Raw genomic sequence first — 19,064 nt, 5'->3', positions numbered from 1 at the left:
TTTACAAGATGCCTCTTGGCCCATGGGGCCCATAGTATTTTCTGGTTCAACTGCCCCCATGTACAAACTTTGATCCGTTACATCCATATGCCAAATCACTCTATGGACCCCAAGGCGACAATGAAGGAGCTGTTTCAGGAAACGAGGACTCTTCCACAATTATTTCCGCATGTAATTCTCGTGGGAAGATGGAAGACTAAAACAATCAATTCTTTCTCGTTTTGTGAAGTCTTTGATTGAATTAATTGTGCAAATTTGAACTGATGCCATGTGCAGCCCAAGCCCACAATGACATATACATATACCCCACGTAGGTCAAGTACATTAATTAATTAGGTCGTGTTTGGGAGTTCTTTTTAGCTTAAATGGATTTCTAGAAAAAACCACTTCTGAAAAGAGATTAAAAGCTAACAGGGGAGTTTTTTCATATATATATATATATATACAAAACCAAACAGTTTTTGACTGGCTTTTGGTTTCCCCAACGTGGAAGGACGCAGAAAACCCATTGGATGATAATCACTGCCCAAACATAGCTTAATTGGAACTCTCTCTCTCTCTCTGTATCTCTCTGTATTGTGCAATTGGGAATTTTCATTCCACGTTATCCCCATGTTGTTTTACTCCCAACACCCATCTCTGTCCTTATCTCCCAATTTGAGATGGATGATACGTTCTCCAACTTCATTATATCCCTTTCAGTCCAAATGCTACTTAAATAACACACCATCATCATTCTCCTCACCATCTCTCTCTCTCTATCTATCTATCTCTATCTCTCTCTCTTCTTTTTTTCTGCTCTTTCAGAAGAATCCCATTCTTCCAAAAATGCCAAGGAAACAAGCAGAAGAGAGGAAAAGAGCTCCAAAGGGCCACTTTGTCGTCTATGTGGGTAGTACAAGAAAGAGATTTGTTGTTCCCACATCATACCTGAAGAATCCCAGCTTCCAGCAATTGCTCGAGAAAGCTGCATCTGAATATGGGTTTGATAATCCAATGGGAATTGTTCTACCTTGTGATGAATCCACCTTCGAACATTTGACAGCCTTCTTGGATAGGTCTTCATAGTCGTTGGCTGTTAGCAGGTCATAACTCAAATAGGATCTAGATGGTCTATATATATGCTTTTCTCATTTCCAGTGTTTTAATTTCTCTTTGTCTTTGTTCATCAATGCAATTACACAGTCAGCTGCTAACAATTGTAACAACATGATATTAGTGCATTTTTTCTTTTGTTACTATATGTTTTGATTAGACTGAGAATCTTCTTTTGGAATTGTTTGTCCTTTTTTTATTGAATTATGGTCACATTCATAATTGTAAGCCAACTATCCAATCATAGAGTTCCCATTTGTTCTTTCAAGAAAAAAAAATTCAAAAATTTTCATTGATTTTAACAAAACATTAAAAAGTTTTGGAAATATTTTAAAAATTTAAATCTTAGACATTTAATTTATCAATTGAATTCAAAATATCTCTAATATATCAGTGACATTTCATTTTTCTTGGAGAGGAAAATTTGCAATGTTATGCATAAAAAAACAATGAAAGAAGAGAATAAAGTCCAAAGACAATTTTTTTTTTCTGATCTTAACAAGAGCTTGGTAGATATTGATTAATTGAGGAATTGAGGAATCTAATCAACAATTGCAACCCAAATTGAGTAAAACAGTCCTCCATCCTTGTGCCATTTTGGCTCCACAAGGATGTCTACTTTAGGGTGCACCCTATTGTGTTGGGGTTGGGTCAATCTTAATTGGATTTTAGATTGGGTTTGGGTTGAGGTTGGCCTTGACTGAGCATAGAGGTTCCATTAATTTGTGGGACCGATTGGGTTGGGTTAGAGTGACTTGAATGGGTTTGGTTGAGACCAAAAACTATGGAGGTACTGAATTTAAATTGATTAACTATAGGTTCCACCTATCTCTTCTTCTCATTCTTGTGCTTGGATGAGTTTCTCTAGGTTAGACTGGAGGTTCTTCCTTATTAGGCCCAAGTCATTGGGTCATGGGCACCTTGGCTCCATTGAATCTAGTAAACCTCTCGAAATCCTTGGGAATATTTCTTAAGTATTATGGAAACTTCCCATAAAAATAAAAAAATGAAGAGGTGTTTGGCATGTCTTTTTGATGTGTCTTTTCATCTACAGAAAGCTCAAAAGACTAAAAAAATAATATTTTTTCGTTTGTTATCATATAGACCGAAAGACACGAAGACAAGCGCACAGAAAGGCCAAAAAAAGCCAAAAATTAGAAAGCTTTAAATGAAGTTTTGATATTTCCACACTGAAAATAGCCTTCCCAGGTGTTTTTAACAACTTGGTAGACCATGATGCAAACCAGATGGTCTTGCTCTTTAAAGACAAAATCCCAAAAGTTCAGTATGTCTTCTTGCCTATTAGACTATTGAAAAGTCTATGTAGAAAGACTTGCCAAAGAGCCCCTGAGTTTAATACACCTTTCTTTGTTTTTTTTTTTTGTTGAATCCTAATTAGGCAGATTCATCAATGAGAGCTCAAAACACAGTCCTTATGGATATAGAAAGGAAAGAATGACACAGTGAGCAACCTCATTTTCAGATGGAGGCACAAATTTTGGAGTAAGGATTAGTTGAATGCAACCATAGGACCCACAACAATTTAATTTCAGCGCCTATTGGGGATTCCATCTAAGGAAGCTCCCCAACACATCTCGAATAATAACTAGTGCATCCCCTTCAAATATGACAAAGTGCAAATTCAACTGCTTAACGAGCTCCATAGCTTCCCATAGAACCATTGCTTCTGTCTCTGCTGCAGATAAAGGTGAGAAGACTTTGCTCGACCATAGAACAATTCCAATGGCTGAACCAGATGAGGAAGTTGCACCATCAAAGTTTCCTTTCTAGGTCGATGCCACAGTGGAGGCAAATAGGACGGATGATGGATGGCAAACAGAATTGAACATAGAACATTTATCCTTTTATTGGCAAAGGAGTGCAGTATACCTCCCTTTTATTACCAATGGACCACTTAGGGCTGTAATTGGATGGGATTTGGATCAGAATAAGTAAAACTCAAATTCCGTTATTGAAAACTTACATCCGAATTCGATCTAAAATTTGATCAGATTTGAAGACTTATGATTCGAAATAGACTCGGATCAGATTCAGATTTAATTTGACTCTGCTTCAATTTTTTTTTAAATACAAAAAAAAATAAAAAGTTAATTACTTTCCAACTTTTATATATAATAAATTAATATAAATTTAACATACTGAATTTATTATATATATATATATATATATAAATTCATATATAATATAATATATAAAATATTTTATATATATATATATATATATATAAATTTATATATAATATAATTTTAATTGCAAAATCTTAATATGATCCAATTACATAAATACATCATCCAAACTCAAGATAGTCGATTCGGGCCATAGATTTTCGGATATATCATTGACATGTAATAGACCACTTCTCTTTTATTTATTCTTCTATTTAATGAAGCCTAAGCTGCTTGATCAAATTGATGTCAATGTGTATCAATAATGTAGCATAGAACTATAGACTATAGAGACAACTAGAAATGAATAATAAAAAAGACAGATGAAATTAGGTACAGTGTAAATGAATTGTGAACGGCTAATGGTTATCCAAGCAGTGATTTCTAGGGCTCCATATGTAAGGGTTTGTGGGGTTTGTATAGGATCCAAAATCGATAAGCAGGTTATCTGAGACTGGTTGGGGTATATTTAGTTTAACAAAAAATAAGAGAGAGAGAAAATTATTAAGGACATTGGTGAAAGTCCTTTGGTTCTGTTTGTTTGTGATGCAAATCTAAACCAAAAACAAATTTCACACCCAGTGCAATTTTCTATCCATTTGTTTGTAAGTTGTAACTATGATTTTGAACTCCTACTTGATATAAAACTTGTACATTTTGTCTCGTGCAAATTTTGTTTGCCAAAAACTGATGCAAAATTTGCATTATCCTCTTCCTACCTCAATTCTTATGGGCCATACATTTCCTACCTAACTTCAAAACAAATAACCCTCTATCTAACTCCATTCTCTTTCATATAAGGAAGGGTACCATATCATTTTACTTCTCAAACAAATAAGACAGTCAAACTTGATGTAAAAGTAAATCAAAATTTGCACAGCCTATTTGCACTACCATACAAACAAATTGAGCCTTGTGCTTTCCCTCAACTTTATATTTATATTTACAAATGAAACACAGTTTAAGATCTAAGTTTGTGTTTGGTACCACTTCTATTTCTACCTACAATGTTTTGATGGTTTATCAATACAAATTGGTGAGATATATATATTGTCACATCACTGTGAGAGTTATGTATTGGTACCATGCATTGCTATTTCTACCAAGTGCTTCACGTGAAATCTAGAATACATTAAACCAAACACAGCCTAAAGATTCCTTAACATGAGAAAATGAAGTCCATATGTTTAATAGCTTAAGAAGTAATGGACTAGAATTCATTTGTTACATGAAATAAAATCCCAATAGCTTCTCATGATAAGAGCAAAGTCCACTACTTGAACTGTCTTATGTGGCACCTATTCCATACATGGTCCAACACAATGTTAACTAAACATATAATATATGTATCCACGGGAAAATCTATGATGCGGAAAAGATATGGTATGGGAAGAGTTTTGATCAATCAAAACTCACCCATGAATTTTGATAAATAACACCTACTGGTCAGAAAATTTTCAGATATCATATATTTTCCATATCATAATCCAACCCTCATATTTACTAACTAATTCTTCTTTTAACCCCTGTTTAGGAGTGCTTATTGATGTAATTCATAATAAAAACTTATGAGTTTTGGTGAAAAAGCACTTTCTTAAAAGTGAGTATAGTATGGGTATTTTGAAAATCATGTGGTGGAGGTGGACCAAGACAAATAAAAATGCAATAAGCACTTTTTCAAAATAAACCATTGAAAAAAAGCCAAATTTTTAATTTATTCAAAATGGACTTATTTTCTGAAAAAAAAAACGCTTATTTAGGCTTATTTCTTACGCATGTAATGATGTAAGTGCTTATTGGTGTAGTCCTGGTCTAAAATAAGCACCTTTTTCTAATAAATGCTTAAAAATAAGCGCTCCTAAACGAGGGCTTATTTACCTAATTGACCTCCCCCTAATTCATGGGCCCGTAATGGGCACTTAACAGAACCAATATGGGTCGTGGACTTTGTGATATTTTGCACGAATTGACTTTGGAACCAAACTTTGTTGATGGTGTACATAGGGTGTATGCTTGAGACGTTTAAAGTGTGCATGTACATAGGAACACAATCGGTGATGGGCATAATAGTAATTCTCGTTAATGGAGCGCACCTTCAATATGGGGAGAGACTAGTTGCAGTAAGGTTTAAAAACCGACCATTTTGACCAGTAGTTTTTGTATCAACGGTTTGATCATTTGAGTTGAACGGTTTGACCCTTAGATTGAATTATTATTAGAGTAAAAATATATATTTATATCTTTTCTTTTATGAGAAAATATATATTCATTTTTAAGAGAAAAATGAAAGAAAGAAAGGAAGGGGAGAAGGAAAGAAAGAAAGGAAGGAAGGAGGAAGAGGAAGAAGGGACGACGTTCATCAGCAATGATGATGGTGGCAACAATGACATTTCTCCCTAGTCCTTTTAGATCTCTCTCTTTCTTTGATCTCAGATCTAAAACCTCTCTCTCTCTCTCTCTCTCACACACACACACACATAGATCTCAGATCTAAGATATTGTTTCAGTCCCTCCCCCTTCTCTCAATCTCCTATTCTTTTGTTAATAATCTAAAAAAATAAATAATATTTTTATTGAACTGTACCCTGTTTGGGTCAAATAACTTTTTATTTGACTATTTGAATCAATGGTTCTCTAACCAATTTAACGTTTTTTTTTAAATGATCCAATCCAAAATCAGACCAAAAAATATAACCAATTCCCAGATCAAACGGTTCAATCATCTGGTCTGGTCTTATTTCAAAACAGTGGGTTGCAGCAGTCTCTTCTCTTGCACCCATAGTGGAAAAAGATACATCAGTAATGGAAATAAAAATGTAGTTTATGCAATGTTTAGAGAGAGAGAGAGAGAGAGTTATATACACGTGGAGATCAAAGGATAAGAAGAGGGTAACGTGGAGCAATGCATGATATGGTAGTAGTCGTTTGGAGAATAATGAGTTAGTAGTAAAGTTATGTGGTTGCTTATTAGTTTGTTACGTGTTAGGAGTTTAATGTGGTAAATGGTTGTAATTCGTTGGAATTGTTATTTACGTGTGGTTCAAATGAGAAAATCTATGATGGAGAAAAGATATGATATGGAAAGAGTTTTGAGCAATAAAATTCATTCATAAATTTTGATAAATAATACCTTATTTATTACTATATTTGTGATTTCAATTTATTGATCAGTTGTTTTTTGATATCATATCCTTTCCATATCATAGTCGAATAGAGATGGATGAAAGAGTAGAGGGGGCATGATTTTCACTTGAAACTTGCCAAATCTCTTGGTTTAATCCAAGATAATTACCCAAAACAGGGGTCAAGGGAGGGGTAGGGGACAAGCTTCTCAAGGCAATCATAACAGAGAATGTCACATATCCATTACTGGGCTCACCTATCTAGGTATTAGGAAGAGAATAAAAGGTTTGTTAGTTGAAATCTTTAAACATAAGTGTTTTTGTTTTATTTTTTTTGAAGGTTAAAATATGATTTCATTCATTCAAGAAATTGCTACCAGTACATAGAATTGCCTTACTTGAGTCAATTAGATTACATATAAATACATGTATTGCATTCACATTGTCTTGTGGGGTCCATGCTGGTAGTTATGTAGAAAGTGGTTGCATTAAGTGGAATACGTGGGTCATAGTCGAGATCAAGTCTTGTACCGCTCAAAAGTCTATGGGTTAAGTATACTACAGCTAGTGGTGGCCACGAGTCGAGTTTTTCATGAACTATTTGAGTTTGACTCGTGAAAAGATCGGCTCGGCTTGGCTTCAACTAAGCTTCGAGTCGAGTTTGATCCCAATTTATAAGCTCAATTAATAAATGAATCAAGGCCGAATATATATTATTATTCTTAATTTTTTAAATGTCAAATAAAAAATATTTATATATATATAATTTTTTATTTTTATAAAATATTTTTTCTCAAATTGAGCTCGAGTCAAGTCAAGCTGAGCTTGAACTTATGAGTTTTTGGCTCAAGTTGAGTTCGAGCCTCGTACTATTCAGTTCGGCTTACCTCGAATCCACCCCTAACTGCAGCCCAATGCAAAATTCTGAATTACAGCCCCACCTAGTTTACTAATAGCCCCCCAAAGTCTATTAGTATGAAAATTCTGAACTGGACTGATCAGTTATTCTCCCAAAGTCTGTTTAAATTGTAATTCTCCTCTTAATTAAATTATTATGAAAATTATCCTTTATAATTGAGATTTTTATCTCTTGGAGGTCTTTATCTCCGTAGATACAGACGAATCCAAGTTACATCCTACCCGGGATCGTAATAGAGGAATAGAGGAGGGAGAGAGGTGCAAACCAATGTGGGTATATGTTTGTTTAGTTTTGGATTTGTTCAAATCATATGATTCCAATTCAGGCTTAAAAAACATATGAATCAAATAGATTTTTTTTTCTATTTTTATTTGTGAAAAGATATGAAACCAATAAATTGATTAAATTGGTTAGGATTATAGCCACTTGGGTAAATATCCACTTTAAATTGGATTGGATCACTACTACACTTGGATTTAGGGGTTAGCACTATTCGGTTAAAACCGAATCAAAAATTTTGGTTTCGGTTTGTTCGGTTTGATTTTTTGTTTTTTTTTGGTTAAATTGGTCTGTTTAGTTTGGTTTTTGACTAATTCGGATTTTAGAATTAGAAATTCAATTAACTGAGTTAACCGAACTTTCTATTATTATATGTAATATATAATGTATAATATGTAAGATATAGTATATAATATGTAACATATAGTCTATAATATATTATATATTTATATGTTGATATATAATATAATAAAAGTTGATTTCATAATATATAATATATGTCATATATTATAATATATAATAAAGTATATATTATTAAAATTTGGTTTTAACCGAAATGACTGAAAACCAAACTGACAATTTCAATTTCGATTATTTTGGTTCTTTTATAATTCAGTTCGATTCAATTTTAATTTTTTTAGTTCAGTTTTTAAAATTTTAGTTTATTCGGTTCGATTTTTAACCAAATAAATCGAATGCTCACCCTTACTTAGATTGGATTGGACCAAATCTAAACACTAGGTGGTCTATTTTTTTTTTGTTGTTTGTTGATCTATGTGAATTCAGCCATCATAACAACATACTGTGACCATAGCATGAAGATTAGAGAAGATCGGCTTCTATCCTCACAAGACTGTATGCACACCGTACGCAGAGTCCCTTGCATCCTTACATTGATATTATCTTTTCCATGGAAAAAAAACATACAAATTTGAAGATATTGTATTATCCTTACATTGGGAATATCTTCCCATAAAAAAATATACAAATATGAAAATACAAGGATGCAAAGAATAGGAATTTTTTTATACTTCTTTAATGAAGTAAAAAGGAGACGTATAATATAACCAGGAAAAGAATGTAAGATGTAGATGGGTTCAAAGAAAAACACACACACAACACACGCCATGAGACCATCAAACAACAGACTTACAGGTGGGAACCATGAAAAGATGGTCCAGATTTGTCTTTTGTCTACCGGAGATTGTCTTAAAGCAGTTCACATCTGCTCCCCACAGAGCGCCCCCCAAATCCATCCTTTGGCTTTTCATATTGGAAAAGGAATTCAAATCTGTGCCCTACAAATGCCCCACAACATATCTCAATTAGGGATGCAAATGGATTGGATCGAATTTGAATTAGATTATATTCGAATATGATTCAATACTATTAAGAGTTGGTCCGATCGAATTTCATAAGTATGGGTTCAAATTTGAATTCGATAAAAAGTTAGATTTTTGAATATAATCTGATTGGATTTAAATTTCTTAGAAAATTAATGAATTATTAAAAGAAAAATAAAATATAATAATTTAAAAAACAAAAAATACAAGTATCTTTTTTATTATTTTCATCATATATATGCATGTTTTTTATAAAAAATAGTTAATATAATAAATTTACAAAAATGTAATATAAATAATATATTTATAAATAAATAAATAACATATGTGTATTATATATATTTATATAAATAAATAAATAATATGTATATATAGGACCCTATCAGAATCCAATCCATTTGCACCCTAATCCCAACCTTGTATTGGGAACATCTCCCCTAATAATAACTTTGGGAGATGTTCCCAACGCACGCTAAGATATGCATGTGGGGCACAGATTTGAATTCTTAGAAAAAGCCCAAAATTAGTAAAAAAAAAAACTTGTTTTGGTGAAAAACGTTTGAAGAATGCTTTTTGCATCAGATAAAAAAAGGCCAATTTTAAAAAGCGCACTGAAGAAATTCCATTCAGCTTTTTACATGCAAAGGAAGCTAATTTGAATAAAAAAGCTTACCAACAACCCAACTAACATAAAAAACACTTTTCCAGAAAGACCGTCTCAAAAAGTGATTTTTCAGATATTCGTTTAGTCCAAAAAGCAATATTGGGCACAGGGTAATTAAACGTAATCTGTGGCCACAGACCACGTGATGACGTTAATGGGTGTGTTTTTGGTGGACCCTATTATTCAGACAATTTATTGGTGTATGCATATACATTTAAGAAGGGGTGTAAACGGATGGAATTCGAATTGGATCAGGTAATATTCGAATTTGAATTTGATTAGAAAATCTGATATTCGAATTCGATTTGATATTCGATGGATATTGAAAATTAATATCTGACTTTGAATTTGATTAAATATTCGAATATTCGATTCAATTCGAATTTGATTAATTACTTATTTTAGATAATTAATAAATATATAAAATAAATATTCTATTGATATAAAGTATATAAATTATTTATATAATTTAATTATTATATATATTATATAAGAATTAAATAACCGGTCAGATTCGGATATTTATCAAATTGAATCAAGTCATATCCAAATTCAAATCTGATTAACTATTCGATAAAAATAGGATATCTAAATTCAACCGATTAGATATTCGAATTATCTGAATCCAATTCGATTATATTGAATATCGAATTCAAAATCAAATTTAGATATTCGAATTATCCGAATTCAATTCGATTATGTTGAATATCGAATTCGAAATCAGATTTTCATATATCGTTTACACCCCTTCATTTAAACTTCCTAGAAAGCAGACACTGATCGAGGACTTTAGGTTCCGGCCAAGTTTAGTAAATGGATGTTGACAGATCTGTCAAATTTACTTTATATCTATGGAAATCAAACCGAGTCATTGAGATAGAAGTTTAATAGAAACTTCTCAGCAACTTCACTTTGGCTTTTGGATTTGTATTAAAAGGAGAGCAAGCTCTCTTGTTTCTCCATAAGCTCCTGTTGCAAGCAAGTCTGATTTGTCTCTGTTCTCTCAGCCATTTCCATTTGAGGTGTCAATTTAAGCTCATAATCTTTTATTGATTTGTTTCTATCGAGCAGAGCAACATGAAGGTAGCTAATAATTTCATCTTTTGTTTTTTCTTTTCTTTTTGGTCTCTTGCTAGCTAAAATGCTGCTTAGTTTTCTCCATTAATTGTTTTGAGTTTCTGCCCATGAAGGATTAATTACAAGAAGATTTATTGTGTGATGTAATTATCTTGCAGCAAAAGATAGTTCTGAAGGTGGAGATGAGCTGCCAGAAATGCCAGACAAAGGCCCTCAAGGTCGCTGCAGGGGCTTGTGGTATGTATTGAACATATATATTCATTGAGAAAAGCAAGGTTTTTAAAACCAAATCGGATAACAAACTGTTTGGAGTCCGGTTTCTGGGTCGAACGGTCCAACCATTTGAATTGAATAGACGGTTCATTCTGACAAAAAAAAAGCTAAAAACTGTTGGGCAGTTCGATCAATTAGATCAGTGGTTTGCTGATCAAATCAATGGTTTTTGGTCAAAAGACGGTTCTAGGGTAATCCAGTTTTTCCGGTCTGACCTGGTTTTGAAAACCATGGAGAAAAGTATTCGGTTTCAGGGTTTTTGATGAACCAGGTGGTTGAGTCGGTGAACTGATGGCAGGTACAGATTATTGGCCTCATGCTCTTGATGGTTTTGTTGGAGTTCAAACCAGCCCCCCACAAGGGACACCCCACAATGTCTCACACCACGTGTACTGGGAATATCTCCCCATAATGCCTCACCATTTCTAATACGTATCCTCAGAAGAGATGTTCCTAATACAAGGCGGGGATGTACTGTAGGATGCTGTGGGATGCACTTCTATTGGGTCTTGTGCTCCCGATTATCTATTTTTGGTTTTGGTTTTATTTTAAATTTTATAATAGGCATCACGAAGAGACCCCTTGACTCATACGGTTGAACCGCTAACCCATGGACATGGAGAGAGTGGTTCAACCTTAGGGAGAGGTTTTATAACACTGGCATGAACAACAACTTTGACCAAAGCTACCCATTTTAGAGTTGGTGAAGGCGCCATTGATGTCATTTGGTCTTTTAAGAAAGCATATATGTTAGACCAGTGTTTTCAAACTGTTTTTGATCCAGACGATTGGACCGTTTATCTTGAGAAACAGGCAATAAGTTCCGTTTCATCTCTAATTTGTTTTTGGGCAAAAAAATCGTTAACTTGGTCAGAAACTTATTGACTCGTTCAATTCGAACAACAGTTTTAAATGTTTTTTATTTTAATTATTTTTTATTTTTTAATTTAAAATAGACTATACATTCAAATTAAATAATCAAATCGTTGACCTAAAAACTATTAGTCAAGATATATTTTATTAGTGAAGTAGAGGGGTTGGTGGGGCCATTGGGGCCGAGCTAATGGTCAAGAAATATTTTATTAGTGATGTGATTTGAACCTAGAACATTCTAAGGTGATATATTTTATTAGTTGATATTAGAAAAGAGTTTAAGTTGAAATGATGTAATTAAAAACTTGTGATTTTGATACAGGTGTTGAGTCTGTGAAGTTGGATGGGAAGGAGAAAGATATGGTGGTGGTGACGGGAGATGGAATGGATCCCGTTGTCTTGACGAGCACATTAAGAAAGAAAGTTGGTCAAACAGAGCTCGTCACTCTCGAACATATCTAAGTAATTAAAATGAGGAGAGATTGTTTCACAATCATCTACATCGACCTCAATTACTCTCTGTTTGTTTACTGACTGTAGACAAAATAACGATGCTGATCTAACTGAATTGGGTTTGATTTGTTTTTCATATTCATCTAATAAATATCTTGTGCTTAGGGTGCAAATACAGCGTTCTTTTTTCTTATTTTGGGTATTGCTTGCCTTTTGTCTCTAAGCCATATTTCATTTTTTTTCACAGAGTACAATAATTTTTCTAGCAACATTGATAACTCTTCTCAAAGGTGATGATAGTCAATATTGGGGATCCAAATCACATCTCGTTTGGGAATACCCAATTTACATGCCAACCAAACCACCACTTAGGTTGAGTTTGGAAGCAGCACAAATGCAAGCATTTCGCTGTACATATTTGCATTTGTACTCTTTCCAAACTAAGCCTTAGTTGGTGCGTCCTTTTAACTCTATTGGATTGCATTTTCTTTTTCAAAAAAAATGTAATTAGATAGATTAAAACGGTTTGATCACATGCATATAAGACCATCTACAACACCTCTTAAAGGGGTTAGAGCTAGGGATAGATGGAAAAGGATTTAGGTATGAAAGTAATAAGAAATGATTTTAAGTGCTCATAATATGACAATGGATACGTACACTTGTCAAAAAAATGTATGAAAGTATAGAAGGTATGCACAACTGATGTAACCGAAGGGAAGGTGGTGGAGTTGGAGATGTGACCTCCTTCATTCTCTCTAACATCCTTGTCAGCAAGATTAGCGCCAAAGAAGATGCAGTAACCACCATTTAAGCAGCAGACATCCAGGAAACTATAGCCCAATTAGTATCAGAATAAGCATGTATGTAACAGCAGTCTAGTGTTCTGTAATGGGAGCATGTAAAAATTGACATACCTTACTAACTAAGAAGGCTGAGTGATAATGAGATATTGCAGTGCCCCAACGATAATGCAATACTGAGAAACATTTTCAAGAGCCTGTTTCAGCCTATATATGGACTTCTTAAAAAGGAAACTGGGATCAAAGAATCTAAGTGGCAACTTCATGAACACTGCTTCAGAAAGCTCTTCCTGTAAGAAAGTACTTTGAACATTAATAGTGCACGATTTGGAAGTTCCTAGCTAGAAGATGACCTGGATCTTAGTTGCGTGGCGAGCTGGATCAAGCTGCAAGATAGAGGATCAGAAAACCCGGGGTGGCTAACCCGGCAAGCTTGCTCTGATGCTTAAGTCAGTATTGCATTATGGATGCGAGCTAAATACTCGAGTGCTAGAATGCTAGTGAACAAATAATAGCGCATACCTAGATCTTGGGGGTTGATGCCCTTATATATCTGGACTGTCGTAGGTCTTGTGAAACATTCCCGAAACTCATGGCCCCGGACGGACAGATCCATTCCGCTTTAGTAGGAGAGTAACGCAACTTATTAATGAGGTTTATTGTTTCCCTCCGATTTAGGAGGGATGAGGATAAGGTTACGGTTACGCGGCGTGATCTTGAGAAGTTCGGAAATAACTGTTGAGCTTCTAAGTTTGGTTACTCGGTACCTCAGTGCAAGTGGGTACCGAGGTGCCCCGGGCTTCGGAGTAACCAAGTGCCTGAGGTCCCCTGCTTTGCTGACATGACTTCATACGCTGATTTGTCACTTAGTTGGCAGGTCGTGTCCATATATCCCTTGCATATTAGATCGGGCCAAATCACCCCTCATCAAACATCAAGATGATTAATCACCAAGTTGTGTGAGGTGGCAATGGCAAGGACTAACCAAATGGTTGATAGTTTAACAACTTGACCAAAGGTTTCAACATGTATTCCCGACCTAGACATTGGTGAAAACCTTTTCCAATGGTGCCATCGGGGTTTTGTTTAAGAATAATATGTCAGCAGGAGGGACTAACTCCCAAGTGCGGTTGCGTAATAGCACATTCATTTCTTGCTGATCTAAGAATAATATGTGAGGCTTTATAACATCAAGTGGATGAGTCATGCACAAAAATATTTTGGGCGTGAAAATCCCACTTTGACCCTATATGTTTTAATGATAATAATTCATAGGAAAATTTCGGATTAGTACTTGTATTTTCGGCTAGTGTCATTTTAATCTTAGAACTTTAAAATACAATAATTCAGTACCCAAATTTTTAAGACATAACAATCCAATACCTACCCTTAAATAGCTGTTAACCAGCCATTAATTGGTATTTGAAAAAGACATAAACACCCTTCAAGTGTTATTTAATATTTTTATTAACCATCTAAATGTTGACAAAAAATTAACAGTCTCAAGTCCTTGCTTTTCTATTCAAGAAAGTTAGGGTCACTTGAGTGGACATTAAGGTGACCCAACTTTCTTGAATAGAAAAGGTAAGGATATTTTTTTGTCGATGTTTGGGTGATTGGTTGTCAAGTTTTAAAAATTAGGATACTGAATTATTGCATTTTAAAGTTTAGGGACCAAAGTGGTACTAAACCCAAAATACAGAGTAATAATGGGGAATTTTCCCTAAATTCATTGAGAATACTAACAATTTATTAAATATAATATGTGAATGGCAAAGTGGACGAGATTTACATGATCACAAGATCAAACAAAATCCAATTTGCAATTTGCTCAAGGTATGAGATCTTACAAATAGTTTGAGATTTTTATTTGTTTATTTAATTTTTGAACGGGTAAAGAATAGAAGATTAATTATGTCTGATTGGTAAGGACGCGTTCAAATCTGGTGGTGGCACCAGTGGCCAGGTGATGAGAACGCGTCGGCATCGGCATCCACGAGTTAGCTTGACGCTGCAACGCCCAACTGTTGGCGTCAAGAATGACGGCGGGGTTTAAACTCGGAATCTCTTAAGCAGCTTCCATGTAGATAAACTCGGAAAAGAAGGAGGACAGATATTGAACTATTACGTGTTGCTTGACTTTGACAGTTTGACTTGGCTTTTCTCAGGGTTGTACAATTCTTAATTTAATGGCTTGACTTGACTTTGACAGATATTGAACTATTTCTTGGAAGTTGGAAGCTTTCAGTTGATTGGCATTCGGATGTCTATAAATAGATCCATGGAGAGAGGAGAGAGGCTCACTGCAACCCACCAGTTTTAACAACCAAATAACGCTTTCTGTGGTCTCTCAGATCTCAAATAATCTCAGTTGGGGATTGATTTGTTCGTTATCCGGTAACCCAACAAACACAATGAAGGTATAGCTATGAGCTAGGTTAGATGTAGAGCTTTAATTAAAGCCCTCAAGATAGCAGTTGGAATACAAGGTAAGATGACCCATCTGATCTATCATATAACTTATATGGATTTTGAGACAATAATGGAAGTAGACCCTTCAATATGATCAGCTTGTTTTTCACTGTCGCAGGGGTTGAATCGGCTTCATTGCAAGGTGAAGATAAGAATCAGATTGTTGTTGAAGGGGAGGGGATTGATTCAATCACCTTGGCAGTGTCTCTGAGGAAGAGTTTGGGGTCTGCGGAGCTGGTTAGCGTTTCTGAAGTGAAGGAGAAAAAGGAGGAGAAAACTAATACTAGCCAATCAACAACAGCAGCCACAGTTCAGCCTGTTGATTGGTTTCTCAGCTATAACCAGGCTGCTTATAGTATGCCTCAGTATTGTGTTTATCAATCTCCCAATCCCAACACCAGCGCTGATACTTGTGCTATCATGTGAGTTGTGTCTCTGATACAAACAACTGTGGTTTTGCCAGAGCTCCAGGAGCACCAAGCAAGGAAGAAAGAGTGACTGGAGCAACAATCAGCCACAGGCACAGCGTTTCAGATATTCCAATCTCTCTCTCTCTCTCTAGATCTCTGATCCAACTTCTTTGATTTAGAATTTTTTTGACTAGGATCTGGGCCCATAACTAAAAGGGTCTTGCCCATCTCTAGTTTATGAAAAGGCAATAACAGCAATTCATTTTTGGCCTCCTGATTTGTAATTAAATTATCTTAATTGTTCTACTAGTGGCTTGTCCCATGGTTTGATACATTATTATGAAACTCTGGGAATTTGGGATACTCTCTCTCTTTCTCTCTCTCTCTCTCTCATTTAACAAGTTTTGGATGTCCACGGTTTAAGACAACATTCTGTTTATGCACAGCTATTGTACCCACTGACAAAACATTAACATGAAAATGCATATATATTATTGAGCATGTAGCAAAAAATATTCATGTTGTTTGGTTTCAAATTTAACTAAGAAATCTATCAATTCAGTAGTATAATAAACTAAATGTGTTCAATTTAAAAGCATATAAAACTTCAACCAATAAAAAAAATCGACAATTAAATACCTATTTTAGTAAGCCATCATGTTACCTATTATGCCATTTAATTTGGAATTAACAAAACAAGGAGTTTAAAGTAAGAAAAAATAAATAATAATAATAATATCTTGATGATAAATTAAGAATTTGATAAGTAAAATAAATTATAAAGAAAACAAAATAATGAAAATTGTGTATAATTACAATGAAGAAAAAGAAAAACAATGAAGAGATGAAGAAGAAAAGTGGAAAAGTATCTTGTTGATGCTCGGATTAGCTGAGGGACAATACTGTCAACTCACTCCTAAGTTTAAGTAGGACTGAGGTACCCGAGGTCTGAGGATTGAGGTGATTGAGGACTAGAAACTAAGGTGATGAGGATCCAAGGTCCGAAGTCCGCGGTCGCTATGTCTTGCGTCTGAGGTGGCCGAGACTAAAGGGTCTATTCTGCACGAAGGAAAATGTCAAAGGCCTCGGGTGAAGACCCGAGGTGAGGACTCCAATGGTCAAGTTAGTACCGAGGTGTAGAGTGAATGAGGTATGAGGTGCAAGCACCCAGACGAGGTCACTAGAGAGCAATACATTTCAAATTCTAGTGAGAGAGTTCAAGTATTCAATCCTTTACCTAGAGGGGGGTCACCTCATATTTATACTTGAAGCTGCCTGGAGGTAGGTGAGTTCGGATGGTGGGGATTGAGCCCGTACAGGGGGTGTGTGGCCATCATAGGCCGCCAAGTGATTCTACGCCATTGGTTCCTAGATTTCCGTTGAGCTGGGCAGCACACGTTCACTGATTGGCACCACTCTAACGTGCACTACTAGACACGTGTGAGTCCTACGATTAGATAGGGCCATTTGCGCCTACATTATTTGTTCCCCACTCCCGAGACTGTGGTGAAGGCCCAAGCTAAGAGGGCCTCGGGTTCGGTTGAAGGGAGTGTGTCAGTCTGAGTCGGGAGGCATTGATGGGCCTTTTGTGTGCGTTGTGGCCTGTGGTGGCGTTGGCTCACCTTTGTTCTTCACGGGTGATGATTGAGGCTCTTGTTGGGCCTTGACTTGGTTGCTCCTGCAGGGGACCTCGGCTTCGGCGCTAAGGCTACTGTTGTGTGTGGATGAGGGGGAGACTTGCCCCCAAGCCATGCGTGAATGCTGGGGGTGTCCCCTAATGCCTTGTCGAGGCGATAATGATTCTATAGGAGCCTCAACCTCGGCTGGAAGAGCCGAGGAGGAAATGCCAGGGTGCCCGAGCTAGTGACTTAGTCGTTTCATGAGGGAATCTTGTTTTATGATGTCGTGGACTATGGAGGAAGTGGTTCTCGGTGCTGGATTTGAGTCGCGTGGGTTGCGGGTCCCCTAATCGGTGAGTTGGGGATCATGCCTACAACGGGTTGCGGAGTTGCTGCCATATGCGGGATGGGATGTAGGCGAACCGGACTATGTCCCTACTAAGTCAGCACGACTGGGAATACCAACGAGTTGTAGTGAGGAGGCAAATGCTATGAAATCCTGGTCTCCTCGGGAGCGAGCTCCGGTTGAGGCTCATCGGTCCCCAAGATCCCAGCCCTGTGCCAAGCGGTCGAGGTGCTAAGGGAGAGGGCTGCCCCCAGGGATGCTGAGTGCAAACAAGGAGGTGAGGACCCATCTTGCAAAAGTGATGAGTCTGCAGCACCAAGAGAGGCTAAAGGGTCCCCCTTAGTGGCGGAAAGGGGGCAGGTCATCGAGCTTAGCCCAAGGATGGTGGCCAAATACGTTGCTCGAGGGATGAATGTAGAGCGCCTACCCCGCTCGAAGCTTGACAATACCCTTGACTATGACGAAGTCAAGTCCTTGGCTAAGAGGTATCACATCTCTCTGTCTTATCAAATGAGGGTCCCTGACGTTGGCGATCAACCATGGACACTTAAGTTTGGTTTCAAATTTCCCCTTCATCCGTTGATCTCCGAGCTGTCGAAATGGTACGAGGTTACCCTTAGCCAGTTAGTACCAAATGCCATTAGGGCAATCATCGGTATGCTAGTGGTGGCTCAGCTTCAAGACATCCTGACGTCGAAGATGTTCCGAGCTATGCTTGTATCGAGGAAACACACCTCCGAGGTAGGCATGTACTACTTCCACTCTCAAAGAGGCTGACCCCTAGACAATCCCTCGTCTGTCCTTGGCTGGAAGGAAAAGTTTTTCTTCATCTCCTATCCTAAGGGTTGGTCGTTCAAGTCAGAATGGGGGGAAATGTATCTAGTTGCCGAGAAGGCCAAGCCAATGCTTTGGGACGATGAAGCTATCGTGGTAGACCATCTCCTTGTGTTGGGAATGCTTCAGGCCAAGCCCCTGGTGGAGGCTGAGCTTCCTCCAATTTTTTTGGGGCTCAACACTCCCGGTAGGAGTCCTTGCGTCGGTTTTTCTTTTTTACTCGATACTAATTCTTGTTTTCTTTCTTATAGAGATGTCACTGGACGCCAAGCGCATGATGTTGGAGAGCACCCTAG

At 36.4% G+C, this 19,064-nt stretch overlaps 1 protein-coding gene and 1 long non-coding RNA gene across 2 annotated transcripts; both read left to right on the top strand.

Annotated features, from left to right (window-relative positions):
* The first annotated feature begins 10,532 nt into the window (after positions 1-10,532).
* On the top strand, positions 10,533-12,457 carry LOC148845618 (heavy metal-associated isoprenylated plant protein 47-like). The gene is made up of 3 exons (XM_088955568.1): positions 10,533-10,691; positions 10,844-10,922; positions 12,154-12,457. Exons 1-3 carry the CDS (start codon positions 10,686-10,688, stop codon positions 12,291-12,293), a joined length of 225 nt encoding a protein of 74 aa, XP_088811694.1. The 5' UTR covers positions 10,533-10,685; the 3' UTR covers positions 12,294-12,457.
* Positions 12,458-15,389: 2,932 nt separating this feature from the next.
* On the top strand, positions 15,390-16,332 carry LOC148845617 (uncharacterized). Its single transcript, XR_016102403.1, has 2 exons — positions 15,390-15,576; positions 15,678-16,332. It is a non-coding gene; the product is annotated as an uncharacterized LOC148845617 (long non-coding RNA).
* The last annotated feature ends 2,732 nt before the right edge of the window (positions 16,333-19,064 follow it).

The sequence above is a fragment of the Nelumbo lutea genome, chromosome 7, assembly GCF_056320005.1.
Source record: "Nelumbo lutea isolate HS-2025 chromosome 7, American lotus-T2T, whole genome shotgun sequence".
Lineage (NCBI taxonomy): Eukaryota > Viridiplantae > Streptophyta > Magnoliopsida > Proteales > Nelumbonaceae > Nelumbo > Nelumbo lutea.
Note: the sequence above shows the minus strand (reverse complement) of the source record. Positions and strands in the feature narration are given on the sequence as shown.